This window comes from Rhinolophus sinicus, chromosome 6 (genome assembly GCF_057876585.1).
Source record: "Rhinolophus sinicus isolate RSI-liver-muscle chromosome 6, RSI-T2T, whole genome shotgun sequence".
Lineage (NCBI taxonomy): Eukaryota > Metazoa > Chordata > Mammalia > Chiroptera > Rhinolophidae > Rhinolophus > Rhinolophus sinicus.
The window spans coordinates 45,590,404-45,607,580 of record NC_142506.1 but is presented as its reverse complement, the minus strand read 5'-3'; the positions used below and the strand labels follow the sequence as shown (position 1 = coordinate 45,607,580).

Below are 17,177 nucleotides of genomic sequence, written 5' to 3'. Positions count from 1 at the left end.
TCTTGTTTTTCAGGTGTTGCTCTCGGACCCTTCCACTGTAATCCTCATTTTGTTTTCTCAGACACATTAGAGAGAGATGAAGTTTCCATCCAGGCATAGAGTCACAAGGATGGAAGGTATATGAGGTTGATTCTAGAAAGACTTCTGTTCTCTGAGACATGTTGTCTGACTCCCCAGGAGGAATCCCTGTGACACAGCGGGGCCGGCTTTCGTGGTCATAGCCCCGACCGCCACACGGTGGCACTCAGCCCCCATGCTGGTGGCCCTGGCGGCTCCCACTCCGGTGTCTTTATCACAAACGCACAGATGAATTTTGCTGTCATATAAAAGGAGAGTTGTTTGCAGACTTTAAAACAACAGTCCCTGTGAAAATTCTAAATAACCGGCTGTAGTTTTCAAAACAGGGCTGCTTTATTTAAATATCCTACATATTGAACGTGTTGCTGTGACTTTCCTTTCTAGGCTGCCCTCTGGGTGGCTTGTTCCCGTGTCCCCTGAGTAAGCTTGAAAAACAAGGCAGGATCGGCAGAAAAAGAGAGTCCCTCTCCCTCCAGCTCCTGGGCTGTAATTTTTGAGATCTCTGGGGAAGATGAAGAATTTCAGGGATTTATTCCCGTATCAGTGGAAAATGTAGAAGCACAGGTATTTTGATTATTTGTCACTTAGATGAGTGAAAACCTGGGGGTACAATATGGTGGATCATTGTCACCCTCAATTTGGGACCCAACTCTGCCCATATAGAAGCGCACTATTCCGGCCCAGACTAGATTCTAGCCCCTTGTTCATCTTTATTTCCTTCTTGTAGTTTCCACTTCTGCCATTGCTCTGGGCTCAATCTAGTTTAAATCAGTTTATCTATGCTATAACCCTGAGCCAAACTAGTTTGCCAGAGATTTACCAGAGAGCAGGCTAATCAAGACCAGATGTGTGCGTGTCGCTGTGTCATGTATAGTTTCGCTGTGTCGTGTGCAGAGTGTCACTGTGATGTGTGCAGAGTGTCGCTTTGTCATGTGCAGAGTGTACTTACTACAAATGGAAATGGAGTATTTCCATTCCCATTGCTATTTCCTGGGAAGAAACATCTCTCGGAGCTTAGCACCTTCACATTATATTGATTGATGTGGGGGTATCTTTGCTATCCTCTAGCAAAGCAGACTGTAATGATGCAGCTCACAGCCCATGGCTGAAAAACGGCAAATAAACAACAAATAGTCTGAGAAGAGCTACAAGTAAAAGAAGATAGGGAGGCATTCTTCCCAGGTTGGTAGGAAAACTCCTGGGCACTCCGTGATTTTTGTGACCTCGTGGCCTCCCGGTTCTTGCGTGGACAGGCAGGTGCCCTGGACCTCAGGTCCCCAGAGAACTCGCTCTAAGTAAGGGGTAAGTCCCTGTCGGCTGAGTGATGCTTCCTGTAGCATTCAGGGGCGCCTGCTGGCCAGACAGGAAGCTCTCTACAGGTGACGACACAGGTTTTCTCGTGACGGCAAACTGGTCATACAGCTCAGACGAGGACCTTACTTAATGATGTCAGGACTTGTCTGGAATATGCAGCTCTTATCAAAGAGGTTCATGAAGAGGGAACTTAATGTGCTGTTTGAGCCTGTCTTCATAAAATCAAAAGAATTAGGTGTAAGTTGAGGGCAAAACACCTTCCTCCATTCCTGCTAATAGAGAAAACTAGATTTCATGTTATTTGTGGGAAAAGCATAGGAGTCATGCTGCTATTCAATATGAGAATAAGCAAAGTCAGGTCCTATTTCAGCAGAAGGATATAAAAAGGTTATGTGTGGATGTTCAGTGTCTAATGTCTTGGGGGAACCATGGTATTTTACGTCCCTGGTCTGATTTAATTCTCACCACGAGCCCTGTGGGGGAGTAGCTTCGCTATCTTATAGATAAGGACGTGAGGTAGTGGAACAACAAGCTTTAGTAAGTAGTAGAGTGAATAGTCAAGCCTAGTTCTGTTGAAATCTAGGTTTCATCCCAAAGATTTTGAAAAGAAAACCAACCCCTAAGTTTTTACATAGGATTTTTTAATGGCTTGTATAAGAAAATAATGTTATTTATGACTATTATTTGGCAATCAGAAACGTGCTAAATAACATGCAGAAATTAAGCTGGAGTGGCATGGACACTTCCGTTTGCATCGTGTTTCCCAGCAGGAGGCACCAGCAGGGGGCGGGTTGCTCTGACACAGACAAGTAGCCCCGCATTACAGCTCACAAGAGTCAACTGTAGTTTGTTTCAGTGGCTATAGAGGGCGCTGTACACGTTCTAGATCTTTTTCACAGGAGCACACGTTTTCATCCCACACCTGCCTGTTTGTAGTCAACACCTCCAACGAAGTAAAATGAATCTTTTGGTTTTTGTGACATTCTGGCATTTGCTGAGTTTTAGGTTCCTCTGAATTTGTATTAACAAGGCACTTTCAATCCTATTGTATTTCACTCTGAAATGACACTTACAGTGGTCAGTATTGTCTCTACAAAGCAGAAACGTTAAAATGAACGTCTTTGTAAAACCTGTTTTCTTGCTCTGTTACTGAAGGTTTTATACCACGAATATGGACAGTATAGACAAGAAGCAAAAGTACTGTTTACGGAATAATCACCCATGTAACAGAAGGAGAGAGTTTTTAACCCACCTGATTTGTTTCTTAAGCCCTGACTTTAACATATGATTTTTCCTAAATGGTCATTTGCAAGGGGATCTTTACTGAATGTATCATCAAATAGTCATAAATTACATCCTAAACAAATGTAGAGATATCCATGTGTGTGTGTGTGTGTGTGTGTGTGTGTGTGAATCAATAGTGGAAATATTTTAAACACTGTTCCTATGGACTATTTGTATATTTATGAATATATCAGTAAGGAGTTAGGATAAAGAAAGATCCAAAAACTTGCCAGAGACACAATGAAATGTGAGATTAGAAACCAGAAGGTGATTGCATTAATGTAGTATCTGCTTTCTTGAGGTGGTTTGGGCTGCAAGTAACATAAGACCCAAATTCAAAGTGGGTTAAATAACAACAAGGTGTGTTATTTCAGAAAATAGGAAGTCGAAAGGTATGGTCAGTGCACTGTTGGTTGGTCATCAAGAGACCAGTTTCTTTGCATCTCTCCCCTCTGCTGTCCTCAGGGCTCCGTCTATCCACAGGCTTGTCCCTCACGATGACAGTGTGGCCGCTGCAGCTCCCCATGTTCCTTACTCACAGAAGAGCTAAAAGCCCGGGAAAGATGGCCTCTTACTTTAATTACCTTTTAAGAAATAGAAAAACTTGCCCTTCTCCGTATCTGACTGACCTTTGTTCCCCGGTGGCCTCTTAGAATAGTGTTTACTCCCCTTCCAAAGCCAGGCACCGGCCAGGGTGAATGCAGGTACCTGTGGGTGGTAAGTGACCAGGATTTACCGCTGGTGCTAGGGAGGGACCTGTCCCTCCTCCTGAGCACACGCTCTTAGGTGATGGAATGAACTGGAGTTATGTCAGCAGGAGTTCTGTTAGAAAGGAATGTAGGGTGGACAGCCACCATTGTCTCCTCAACATTACTGGCACCTGCTAGAAAGGCAGATGGGAAGTGCGTCCTCATTCTTTGCTTTCTGGGCCAAAGGAAGGATGCCAGGCTTGGACATGCTTAAGGAGTTCTGTTCACTTAAGTTCTGTCAATCTAGAGGCGATTAAAGACAATACAACCATTTCGATGGAGGGCACAACTGACTTAATAATGTCCTCTCTTTCAGTTACCGGAGGCATTTCTTTTGCCTAATGTGACATTTCTTTGCTTAGGGGTGGGGTGGGCGTGCCGGGAGATAGCAGAGATATTAGACGACCACTCATTTCTGATGGGTGTCTTGGGAATTATCCAGCCCACTATTTATTGTCTTCATAAAATATGAGGCTGGAAACTGTTGCCACCACCACCCCACCATTAAACATACAGAGTAGTAGGGTGGTGCCTCCCTACCCCGTGGCACACGCAGCCGGAACAGCCTGCATAACGTGTGTGTGTGCAAGAGGACCGCCCTTCTGCTGGAAGGGAGCTCGTACACATGATTTTCAACTCCTGAGTGCTTGGGGATCCCGAGTGCTCTGGTGCGTGTGTATAAGAAACAGGTGACTTCCGGACCTCCGGGTAACCGAGCTTCTGTTTTGCCCATCCTCAGAGGGATGCAGAGCAGCTCCGCCAGCACGTCCACCTCGGACAGTCCAGACCCTTCTTCCGGGGACCATGCAGTCAGTGCGCTTCAGCAGCAGCTGTTACTGATGGTGGCTCGGAGGACCCAGCCGGAGACCCCACGGGTACGTTCCAGTATCGCTGTGTGAGCGTTCCAGAAGCAGCGACCTTGACAGCTGTTTGCAGGATGGATTAGTTAACAGCGTTATCAGGGCTTGCCCTGAATTCTGACTTCACTGGGTTGTGGATATGTGATTGCATGGTCGTCTGTCTACTGAATGAACGTGAAAAGGAACCATTTAAGTAACAGACACCCTTCTGTGGATACCAGCAGGAGGGCCGCTGTCTCAATTGCTCTTCCAAACACATTAGCAATTCATTGACAATGATCTTTGGGTGCTGGGATGCACACATCCCGTAAGAGCTCACTTGGTTAGGATGCTAAGCTTTTTGGTTTTTCATGGTTTAGAAAATATCTGGGTTTCTATTGATTTATTATGGCCTATCTAGTAAGCACTCAGAGATTCTTAAAGATAAATGTTTGACTTGGGAGACTTTGTTCTCGGAGGAAACGACATTATCGAGGGGCTTACAATACGAAGCACTCCATTATTTCACTGGGAGGGAGGTTACTAACCTCCCTTCACTTGTTCAGTACACCTTTGGTGAGAGTCGTGGGAGGCAGAGCAAAGGTGACATGGGGGTAAAACAGCAGCCATGAGCTCAGAGCTACGGATTAAGTCCTGGGCCCTTGGGAGACAGAGTGTGGAGAGGATTCCTGAGAAAAGACAGAGCACAGGCCACGCCGCCAAGAAAGGTGGATTTCAGTTGGTACAGTCTGGGGGAGAGGGTTATCATGGGATACTGTCAGGTTAGGTGAAGTTTCTTTTTTGTTGTGTTTACCTTTCTCCTGACAGTGTTTTGATTTCTTCTAGAGAATCTCATGAGAAAATAATACAGTTTTATTGTGATTGCTTAACCAAATTTTTCCAAAAGGTGCTTGATAGTATAGTGGGTTGAAATTTATATGCTATTAGTCAGATGTGTGAAAAAAATGTTGTGCTGTCTTCTGAGGGCATGCTGCTCTGGGGTCCTCATTCCTGCTGACCAGGTGGGAGTGGGGCTGGTAGGAGGGGCCTCGAAAAGCCAGGGAAACATAACTCAGCCTTTTCAGGCTTGAAGGAGTTTTGGTGGGAGCCAGCTTTCCATTAATTCAAAGAATCAGTCTTCAGGGCTATTTCTTCCCTTCCTTGTATTCGCTCTCACCTCTCTCTCCTCCTGCCCAGGATCTCTGGGTGTAGGAAGCTTTCCTAGATCCAGAGGCACGTGGAGGTGGGAGGGTTGCTCACAGGCCTGGCACCAGCCTGCTCACCAGGCGAGCTGTGTGGTGCCTGCGGAGACGTGGCTGCCCCTGTCCAGTTAGAGTGGGGTGGTGGGGTCCATGACCCAGCCATTAGTCCCCAGCTCTGAGGGCCCTGTGTTCTCTGCCTCCCTGCCCCCACCAGTGTCTTGGAGGCTCACTCGTCTTTCCTGTACCTCCACGCGCTCCCGTGTGCCCCGACCCCAACATGTGCCCTCCACGCCCTGTGCTCAGCCCCCACCTCAGCTGCCACTACGTTCCCCCCACAAGTCATAGTGCATGGGGGGGGCCCTGAAGAATGTGGGTTTTCTCTGAGAAATTTGCATTTTCCCTGACTCAGGAAAAATGAGTGTGCACTGCAGGAAGTAGCCTGGGGGTGGGGGGGTGGGTCCCAGTAGGGCTGGTCCACTGCTTTTCATATTAGGTTGACAAAGCACAATGTGGGGAGTCGAAGCACTCAATCTGGGGCCCCAAGAAGCGGCACCCTACTGTTAGAATTAACTGAACACACTGGGTCATCACCACGCCCCCTGGCCGGCTGTTTAGAGAACTGTCTGCCTCAAACCCTCAAACCTCGGTTGGTGAAGGGGGCAGAAATCTCTCTTAAGACTTAGTAACCTCAAGATAACTTCCATGGAGGTTTGCAGCCCTTATTGATAAGACATGGAGGGTCCAAACACCTCAAACCAAAATTTTGTTTTAAATTGGTACCAGGTTGGTGTTGCCTCCAAGTGTCTCGCAGGAACTAGGGTACATTTTAACGTGGAAGAACAGAGCTTTGATATTGTTCTCAAAGACTCCACACTAATAAAGACCCAAGGAAAATAAGATTAAGTGAAAAGTTATAAAATATACTAGAAAGCACGACAATATGAATAAAAGCATGCAAAATCAACAGAAAACACAAACAGACACTCAATGAATTTAGAAGTTGTAATGATCAGATTCAGAATATGGATCCAGTAGGTCTAATGTATAAAGAAACTATGAAAGAGATTGAAAAGATAAGAAGCAAAAGGCCATATAATGAATGACCAGGCAGATCTGAAAAAGCACCAAATACTAGAAGTGAAAAATACAATAATGAAAATAAAACGTTCAAGTATTTAACAGGAAATTTGACACATAAGAGTAGAGAATTAGTAAACTGGAAATGAGAGCTGAAGAAATTATTTAGATGTAGTGCAGAGAGACTAAGAGGAAAATAGGAAAGGAGGTGAAGAAGCATGGAGGTCAGCGTAAGAAGGGCCATCGTACTCCTCATCAGAAATCCAGAAGATGGAGGAAAGAATGGGGTAACAAAAACTAATCGAGAATTTAAAGGCTGCGATAACACACAGACATAGATAATGGTATACCAGTAACCTGGTGAGGACAGGATGTGCATCTTAATAAATGGCACTTCAACAATCGTTTTGCTTATGGGAAAGAAAGTGGACCCCTATCCCCATCTCGTGTACAAAAATTCCTGGTCCCCTCTCCAGAGACAAAACTACAACCTTAAAAAAGATGATAAAATCACATGTTCTTAAAACGAGGGGTCAACAGGGATTGGATAAACAAGGCACAAAAATTGCAAAAATTTTACCCGTTCTAGAAAAAGATGGATAATTTCATTTTGTTTAAATTAAGAATATCTATATATTAATAACACCATAAAGAAAATGAAAAAACAAGCCATAAACTGGGAAAATATCTATAATTTATATCACTAATGAAGGTTTTGATTCTATTATGTGCACACATATGAGTATATGTATTACACACAGATGCACACATACCCATCCATATATATGCACGTGCACATACATACACACGCACACACACATACACACATGTGCACATACATGCACACACAGATACACATGCACACACATATGCATGCATACACAGATACACCTGCACACACATGCACACACACGTATACACATGCACAAAATACACACATGCACATACATACACACATACACAGGTGCACAAACACACACGAACACACAGATACACATGCACATAATACACACGTACGCATGCATACACATACACATGCACAACATACATGCACACACAGATACACATGCACATACATAGATACACATGTGCACATACATACACGCACACAGATACACATGCACGTGCATACATGCACACACATACACATACGCGTGTGCACATGCATACACATACATACACACATGCACATATAGACACACACATACACATATAGAAACTAATGAAAGACAGAGATCCAATAGAGAAAATGGCAGATGATTTCGTGAAGAAAAACTGAAAATGGACAAAGATGCTCAGCTTCATTAATATTGAGGGAAGTGCAAAATAGAATAGAAATGAACCATCACCTTATACTTACCAGACTAGCAAAAATTAAAATGACCAGACACTGTCAAATTGTGGTGTGTGGAGCGGGCAGCATTTATAAGCTGTTGGTGGTAGTGGAAGCTGGTAGAGTCACTTTAGAGAACTTACTTTTTTCTAAAGTGTTTTCAAGTAAATTGAACATTTCCATGATTCCATTGCCACAGTTATTCCATTTGTGGCAGATGAGTGTATTTCCTGGAAAAGTCAAACAATTTGTTTCCTGGTATGGTCAGACATTTGTATTCCTAGCAATTCCATTCCTAGGTGTATATTCTAAAGAAATTCTTGCACATATGTACCAGGAGACATGTTCAAGAATGTTTATAACAGCGTGGTAGCAAAAAAATGGAAAGAAAAATCCCCTACATATTCCAGGGTAAAATGGATAAGTACATTATGGCGTATCCCTGTGTGGAATATTATACAACTGTGAGAATGGATGTTCCAGCTACAGAACAGCATGTTCTCAGTCTCAGGAATGTAATGTGGAATGGAGGGAAAAAAGCAAACAGCAAGTTGCAAAGGATACATCTGATAGGAGTTTATATCTATGAAGTTCAAAACCATAAAACTCAACAATACAGAAGTTTTGGATATATGCATTGTAAAACAGGAGAAAAGAAGGGGAATGATGAACACAAAATTCAGGACAGCTGTGAGCTCTGACGGAGGAGGGGAGAGGAGGAGAGTCAGGAGTGGCCCACAGGGGACCTTCATGCTAACGGTCATGCTCTTTTCCTCATACTGAGTGATGGCCACACAGGTCTTCATTGAATAGTTGTTCTTTACACCTCACATACATTTAAAAGATATGTGTTGGCATCTACTCAACTTTTAATAAAACTGTATTTTTTAAACTTTTTGGGGCTTCCCCCCCCCACTTCTTCCACCTCCCTTCCCCCCCACTCTGGTTCAAGCCATTGTTTCTCAGTCTAGTGTGAGACACAGCTCCCTGGCCGATGCTGGTATTATGAGCCTTGCGCTCCCCCTGACTGAGGTAGTAGGTTGACAGTAGTTGGTCACGGTAGCTCATGGCAGCACACAGCAGCCCACAGCAGGCAGGTCACGCTCACCTCCAGCCCAGCTCCAGGGAGAGCTGTTGTTCACAATCTTAGCTGTAGAGGGCGCAGCTCACTGGCCCATGTGGGAATTGAACTGGTGACCTTTGCGTTAGGAGCCCGGGGCTCCAAACACCTGAGCCACCTGGAGGGATGCATGGTACCTGGTGTCATTCGGTGTAGGGAAAAATACCCTGAGGGACTTCTGGGTCCTCGACTCTCTCTGACTGGTGCTGCAGGGTGAACATGGTGCGCACCTGACCTTACCGGAAGTTCAAGTGCGCCCTCTAGACTGTGTTTAAGAGCACAAGAAGGTAAAACTGCACATTTTTGGAAGATGGCTATGACAGAGGTCAATATTAAATACATAAGATTTAAAGTGTAATCTTTAGTCTCCTGAGAAATTTAGCAATATGGAACATTTTATTCCTCGTTGACAATAAATAAATGAGTAACTATTAATTGATACTTCGTTGCCAGTGTAGTCTCTGGAAATGCCACAACAGGCTGTTTTAACTACTTCTGTTTCAAATATTGTGTCAGGTGTCAGAAAAGGTAGGTGTGATTTCTTCCCTCTTCTGTTCTGTCCTCAGTGTTCCCCCACCTGCAGGTCCCTTCCAGGTCAGTGTCCCCTCTGCATTGTAGACGTGGAGTCCAGCTCTCTTTTAGGATGGGTAGTGCTGGGCCTGGCCTGCATTCAGGGGTTTTGAGTATGTGTGACCGTTATGATGTCTAAGAGATGTTTTCTTACTGGCATTAGGACGCCACGGACAGAGTCCACCATGTTCTTTTTATTTTCCTATTCCCAACGTCATGCCATGCTTATAAGTCACTCATTAAATATTTGTTAGATAAATCATGAAACCTTTTGTTTCAAAATTGAATTCTTCTCCACTGGATTAGAGCCAATCATAGATGAATTTGGGGTTAAAACATTTTAAACCCACCTATTTCTATTTTATTGGCTTAGATTTTTTCTATAAATATTTCAGTTTTTCTTACATCGGTCTCCACCAATGGCCTACATATTGGCAATGAAAATCTTTTTACTCTTATTAAATTTTAATATTTATCTCAACATTACATTAAATAACATACTTCACAAATTGTCATTTAAGATAGTTTGTTGAATTCTGATCTTTCGTAAGCATTATTTTCATGGCAGTTTATAGGCCTTAATTAACTGTTTTGACATGATGAGTAGAATAATCTTAATGGTACATTGTCATGGAAATGAAGTCTGTTGGTAAGAAAGACCCTTGTTGATCATTATCCTTCAAGTACCGTTTTTATGAAATACGTTCGCTTACATCGCATGCTGTTTGGACTTTCAAATTATGAGGTATATCTATGGCAATAACACGTCAGTATGAAACTCTCTCCCTTGTTTCTTTTGGTGTCTAACAGCATCTGAGTCAGGATCTAGAAGACTCTTCATGCTCTTCAACGCAAGGGAAATTGAACCGAGAGCAGTTTTACAAGTTTATCATTTTCCCCGGCAAGTGGATTAAAGTCTGGTATGACCGGCTCACCTTGCTGGCGTTGCTTGATCGGTAAGCACCCCCTAGGAGACCCGGGGCTGGGGGAGGGTCAGCGTGCTCGTGCACACTTGTCCAAGGAAGCCCGCCGCACTGAGGCTCACGGGAACATTTTCACGTTGTGCACCTCTGTGTGCGAAGTCCAGGTCAAAGCAGTAGGATGCCGATAGCTGTAGAAATGGTAGTTCAGCAGTTGAGACGGAGCACCGAGAGCTGGGTAGGTGATTTAGGTGTAAGGTTAGCTTTGGGGACAACATTGTGCATTGGTGTCCTGACAGCTGGCCATGTTTTTGTAGCAGAACTTGAGGCTCCACGTGTAGCCCAGGGCGTGGCCTGACTGGGTGCGGAGGGAGAGGAGAGGAGAGAAGAGGAAGTGAGTGATACCTGCCTCTTCCCTTTGACAACTCCAACTGACCATCTTTCCTGTACACCCTTTCCCTCGTTCTCACCGCTTACCATGTTCCTCAAGATAAAATGGTGTGGGTTGGAGATGTGGTGTCTGGGTGGGGAGGGGTGAGAGGAGGGTCAGGTTGGTTAAGGCATGATGGAGAGGGGGCCAGGTAGGGGATGCCCCACTTCCATCACCCGTCCTCCAGGTAGAAAGGACGGGATTATGATCTTCAAGGGCGGTACAGTTCTGACTGGAGTGTAGGTTTGAAAATCCAAGCTACTGTTCCGAACGCTAAAATCAGCCAACGCAGAGTGTCAGAGTTAAGTGCCAGCCAGCGGGGGGGCAGTGGGCAGGCTGGTGGCCTGCCTTGCTGTAGTTGGTCCCCCAGTGACTACTTATTATAGTAATGTCTTAAATGGTGTGATCACATATTCAAAAACTGTAGTCATGCAAAATTACAACAGTAAATTTCAGGACCCACAAGTCAAGGAATGGAGTTATAATGTCTTTTCTAACAACACTATGTTACCCGAGGGGCACACACTTAAGATGAATGTTTCATATTTAACTAAAATAATTCAACAGAATACATTCTATTAGGTGAGGCAGTTTTTTGAAATATATATATTTTTATGTTAAAAAGGAATTATTGAAATTGGACCGGACAGTGTTGATGGGTGCGGGGGGTAGGGTGGTGTGTGTGTGTGTGTGTGTGTGTGTGTGTGCGTGCGTGTGTGTGTTTGGGGGAGGGGCAGTCTGGCAACTCTGTACTTTCTCGTCAATTTTGCTGTAAATCTAAAACTGCTCTGAAAAATAAAGTCTATTAATTTAAAAAGTAATGTTCAGGAGTGCCTACGTGCCAGGAATGAAGTAGCCGGTTGTCCCTTTCTAAAAATGATCGTAACTTAATCGGAGAGACCAATATGTACATGAGCAAAAGATGGTGAGGTAAAAAGTATTCTCAGCATCCCTGAGACTGACCCATGTGTACTCCTGACCTTGTGGTCCACACCATCCTCCCGACTCCATGCCAGCCCCTCCCGTAACTCCGCCGTGCATCTTGTCCTCCCATAGCTGCCTTCCACCTCCTAAAGTTTGTACACTCTCAGCCTCTGCTCATCCTCCATATCCCCTCGAGCCCCTCACATGTTCCCAAACCATAGCTAGCACTTTGACCCGCCCACTCCCGCCCATCTCGCAGCCCTGCCTGGCCTCCAGGCCTCCCACCCTACTTAGGCTCCATGGCCCAGCCTTCAGCCCCTTTGTGTCAGCATCCTAAACTCCCTCACTTGTCCCTCTGCACACGCAATGACAACGAACCACCTCTGGATGAGCCCACCTCCGCCCCACACCTCTTATGCGGAGTGCCCCGGGAGAAAACCAGCCCATGAGACTGGTCACGACACACCTCATTCAGGTCCTCTGCATTGTCAGCTCTTCAGCTGGAGAGCTCCAGGCTCCTGAAACTTGGTGGCACATTCTGGCTACAGAGAGTAGGTGTGGGAACGATTTCCTCTTCAGCCAGGTATGACGCACCCTCCCCCGTTTGAAGGAGACAGTGGAGCTCTGTCTGAAATGCATTGCACTCTTGTGGATGGAAGAGTTAAATGCCTTCTCCCCGTAAACCCCATTTAATTGCCAAGCAGACCCGATGAGATTATATTTCCTTCGTTTCAATAACAGAAATCTGGGGTTAAAATACAGATTTTGTTTATAAAACGCAGGAAGAAGGAATGAAAGAAACTTCAAAGTCTTGTTCCCAACTATAACGGCTTGCCCAGGGGAACCATCTGCCGTCATTGTCAGTCTTTTTAGAGGCACACAGGAGTCTCTGTTTAAAAATAGACACTTACTTTTACTTCTTGCATTTTTATCTGTTTACTTTGCGCAGAACTGAAGACGTCAAGGAAAATGTGCTGGCGGTGTCAGTCGTCGTCCTGGTGTCCCTGCTCGGATTTCTGACCCTGAACCGGGGCTTCTGCACGGATATGTGGGTGCTGCTCTTCTGCCTGGTCATGGCCAGCTGCCAGTACTCCCTGCTCAAGGCAAGGCCGCCTCTCATTCTTACCATCACTGTGTAGCCTTGAAATCATGAGATGATGACACACACACTTCTGGTTTTGTTCTAGAGCGTCCAGCCTGACCCCGCCTCGCCAATACACGTAAGTTTCCAGTAAGACCGGTCACTTGTCTTCTTGTGGTGAAGAGAGGGGAATGGCCAAAATCTATTCAAAAGGCAATATATATATATATATATATATATATATATATATATATATACACACACACACACACACACACACACACACACACACACACACAGAGGGTGCCAAAAAATATATACACATTTTAAGAAAGGAAGACTGTATTAAAATTGTAATACTCAATATATACTGATAACAAAAGATGAACACAAGTCACGTGTGACTTCTGCAATTACAAGAGGTGCTCAGAGTGGTTACCATCAGCGTCCAGACACTTCTGAATATGGCGAACTGCTGCTTGAGCAACATTGACCAATGTGTCCACTTGTAGACATTTTTTTGGCATCCCCTGGCACCCCCGGTGTGTGTGTGTGTCTGTGTGTGTGTGTGTGTGTGTGTGTTTGTGTGTGTAGAGAGAGAGAGAGAGATACTACCAATAGAAATATTAGCACATGGCGGCCAAGTTCAGGCTGGATCTGAGAGCGTGGCATGGAGGACAGTGGGGGGATATTCAGGGTGGGGTCAAAGAGTGTGTGGAGGGGCTTTTCTGTCCCACTGGACTCGTGTCGGGAAAGACTGCAGCCTAGTGGGGACGAGTGCAGACTCTGCAGTCAGACTGCGTTTGTTTCCTGGGTCCTCTGCTTGAGTGATGGACCCTGACCGAGATGTATACCCTCGTGCCTCAGTTTCCTTGTGTATAAGGAAACAAAAAACGCCTATGGGGATTAATTAATTAAGTACATGTAGTGTACTTGAAACAGTACCTGGCATGTGGAAATTATTTAAGAAACGGTAGCTCTCTTTATTGCTGTTACCAGTTATGTGAGCATACGTCATCATTCTGACAGAAAGCTGACCTCTTCCTATCCACATTTTCAAGTGTATTGTTGCCTTTTATCCCCAGAGCTTTGGACTTTGTAACTCTAGGCTCACTGGGCTCACCAGTATGGCCTGCTGGTGCTCTGACATGCGACGGGCTCTGAAGCATGCCCAGTTCCCACTGACCCAGCTGTACCTCCCGCTGCGGGTGCTGTGGGACAGGGCCCGGCACTGTGCCCACCGATACCCGGCCACATGCCTCTGCACTGAGACTTCCCAGCTCTTTGAGAAACCTTCTTTCCTTTGTTATGGTGAGCTTCTGCGGGCTCCCGAAAAATCCTTCCAGCGAAAGAAAGCTTGGTCTTCCCTCTATTGTGCTTTTCAAAAATTCATATCCAGGATTTAGGACTGCTTTTAAATCTCTGGTAGCTCATGTTTAGTTCATGGTAATTAAGACAAGCTCATAATTGGGCGATCACATGGCACACATTGCTATCTTGTTAAATTCCTCTGTTCCCCATAATTGGTTTACGTATAATACATCTTCTTTTATCCCAGACTCTGAGTGTCAAGATAAGTAGAAGCAGCATAATTAGGGTATTAAGATGTATTGTTGTGATTATAGGCAGAAATCTGGGTTAGGCGGTGGGAGTAGAGATGCACGGCTCTGAAAGGTGTTGTTCGAGCCCATCCTAGATGCCACACCACCATCCTCCTGCTTCAGGGAGCAAACCCTCCTTTCTAGAGTCACTGTTTCTTGGCTGACAGCAGGGAGAAGTCTTACAGGCTATGAAACATTCCTTTCCTTTGTGTACTCTCAGGAGTAATGCAGAAAATGCCAGTAAAGGTGGATGGTGAGTACAGCTGCACAATCCCTGTGGGTTTGGGTGTCCATTAGCAGGACTCCTGTGTCATCACTCTACATTGGGGATACATATTGTCTATATTGATCTAGTTCCTGGGGGACTCCATCAAGCTGCTATTCCTTTATCTGAGCAAGCATGTCACAGAGATAGTAAGAAATGACTGCTCTTGCTGTCATAGGAGGCCATCGTCAGACATCTAACGGTGTTCATGGCTGTCATTAATCCGCTCACACGGATTTCCGAGTGGAGTAGTCCCAGATTTGAGTGGGCACCTCTCTAACAGTTCTAGTGAGGAAAGAAGATGTGGTAGCTAGAAAATGTTTCCTCTTGCACTCTGACGGAGCCGTGCAGCACTCAGAAGGCTGCTTTACCATCTCGTTTGCAGATGACACAGCCTCAGAAAGGAGGGTGGAGAGAGAACCAAGTCTGGGCAGACAAGTGATTCTCAAGCCAGCCGTTCTCTCCAGCCTGGCTCAGTGTCATTTGTCAGGGGCTGTCAGGTGAATTACAGCGCTTCTCAGGACAACATTACTTTGTACATTTGAGGGGGTGGGCATTGTTATAATCAAATCAGTCAGTTCTTGCTCTTAACAGTGATTGGCTGACTTTTTTTCTTTGTTTCCAAGAGCACAGAGGTGGCAAATTGTGAGCATGTTGTTAAAACTAAAAGATTGCAAAATGAAACGATAAAATTTTTGCTTAACATTCTGTATATTTCAGATGTAGATGTAGAATTAATAATGACAGACTAATGATGTGGTACAATTGACCCTGGGCCTGAAAGAAATGCATCTGGTTGTAAAAGAAAACAGGTCTAGAGAGCTTGAAAAACTGAGGGTGGGTGGATTCTGGAAGGAACCTGAGGATCACAGATGGGCAATCGAGTAACGGGCCCTGAGGATATGACCTGGCTTTCACAGATCCATACCAGGTCTTGCCAAAATAACCACTGATGAAAACCCACCACGCAAAATGCGGGAGGATATCTGAGTGGCGGCAAAAGACTGGGATGCCCTGCGCAGAGCCGGAGTCATGGCCAGTGGGCAGCACCTCGGAAGCTGCATTTTCACCCCCCAGGTGGTGATGGTGGGGGCAATCTCTGATCATGTGATAAACTGGGAACATGCAGGTCATGGGATGTGAATCCAGCTGTGTACAAACTCTCGGGTGTTGGGCAGGTTCCTCCTCTGGATCTCAGCTCTTTCATCGTAAAAGAGGAAATAAGAAAACAGGCTTGTAAGGAGGTTAAACACGATGATGCACAGGAAGTTCTCAGCACAGTCTGTCACCCGGGAAGCTCCTGACAAATGCTGGCAACTCATATGTGAGTAAAATATGGATGATAGTAGCCACCTCAGTGGGACTTAGTAAATGCCCAGCCCAGGGTCCGGAGTATACTGAGTCCTCTGCAGATGTTTCCATCCCTTGCTCCTGCACTCTGCATACTTGTTTCCTCGCTCACAGTACAAACTCCAAAGAGCGAGGGCTTGAAATTATTACGTGTTCTAGTCAATGAACTGTGGCTGCTACACAACGAAGACACTTGGTACCACTTCCGGTTATGTAGCCACCACTGAGAATGATTTTTGTAAATAAGCTTTTAATTTGTTTGATTTTTATTTTAGATTTTTCTTTAGATTTTATTTTAGATTTATTTTAGGTTTTAGAGTTACAGAGTAATTGGGACGACAGTGCAGGGAGTTCTCACATATCCCATGCCCAGTTCTGCTATTAACCCCGTGACTCACGTCAGTGTGCTCCGTTTGTCACAACCAATGAGCCAATATTGATACATTATCATTAACTAAAGTCCATATTTTACTCACATTTCCTTAGTGCGTCCTTTTTCTGTTTGAGGATCCCACCCAGGACAACACATCACCTTTAGTCGTTGTGTCTCTTTGGGCTCGTCTAGGCTGTGCCAGTTTCTCAGACTTTTCTTGTTTGTGATGACCTGGACAGTTTATAGGAGTGTTGCTCAGGGGTTGTGTGAACTGCCCCTCTGTTGGGACTTATCCAGTGTTTATCTCGTGATTACACTGGGGTTTTGGATTTGGGGGAGGAAGACGCCAGGGTAGAGAAGCCGTTTTCATCACATTACATTGAGGTAGATACTACAACTCTCACTGTTGATGTTGACCTTGATCACCTGGTTAAGGACATGTTTATCAGAAGAATGATTTTGAATGACATAAAACAATTTCTCAGTCCACAGTACTAGAAATAAGGTGGTCAACTTAATTTTAATGGATCTCAAAAGTTAAACAATATGTATTTAGTTGTGTATTTTACTTTGCTCAAAAAGTGCTCTCTGCAGCATGGACCATCCCATGCTTCAAATGTCTTCATTTTCATATACTAGGTTTCTCCCATTAAATAGGGGCAGAACT

At 44.9% G+C, this 17,177-nt stretch overlaps 1 protein-coding gene across 5 annotated transcripts in view; it reads left to right on the top strand.

Annotated features, from left to right (window-relative positions):
• Window positions 1-17,177, top strand: part of PCNX2 (pecanex 2) — a 240,533-nt gene that overhangs the window by 52,801 nt on the left and 170,555 nt on the right. For all 5 annotated transcript variants that reach the window (XR_012490740.2, XM_019712884.3, XM_074316661.2 and 2 more), the window contains 4 exons: window positions 4,165-4,300; window positions 10,377-10,522; window positions 12,790-12,943; window positions 13,028-13,060. Coding sequence is in view for 4 of the 5 variants with exons in the window: in XM_019712884.3 (XP_019568443.3) it covers window positions 4,165-4,300; window positions 10,377-10,522; window positions 12,790-12,943; window positions 13,028-13,060 (469 nt within the window). In the remaining variant the exon portion in view is untranslated. The remainder of the gene's footprint in view (window positions 1-4,164; window positions 4,301-10,376; window positions 10,523-12,789; window positions 12,944-13,027; window positions 13,061-17,177) is intronic.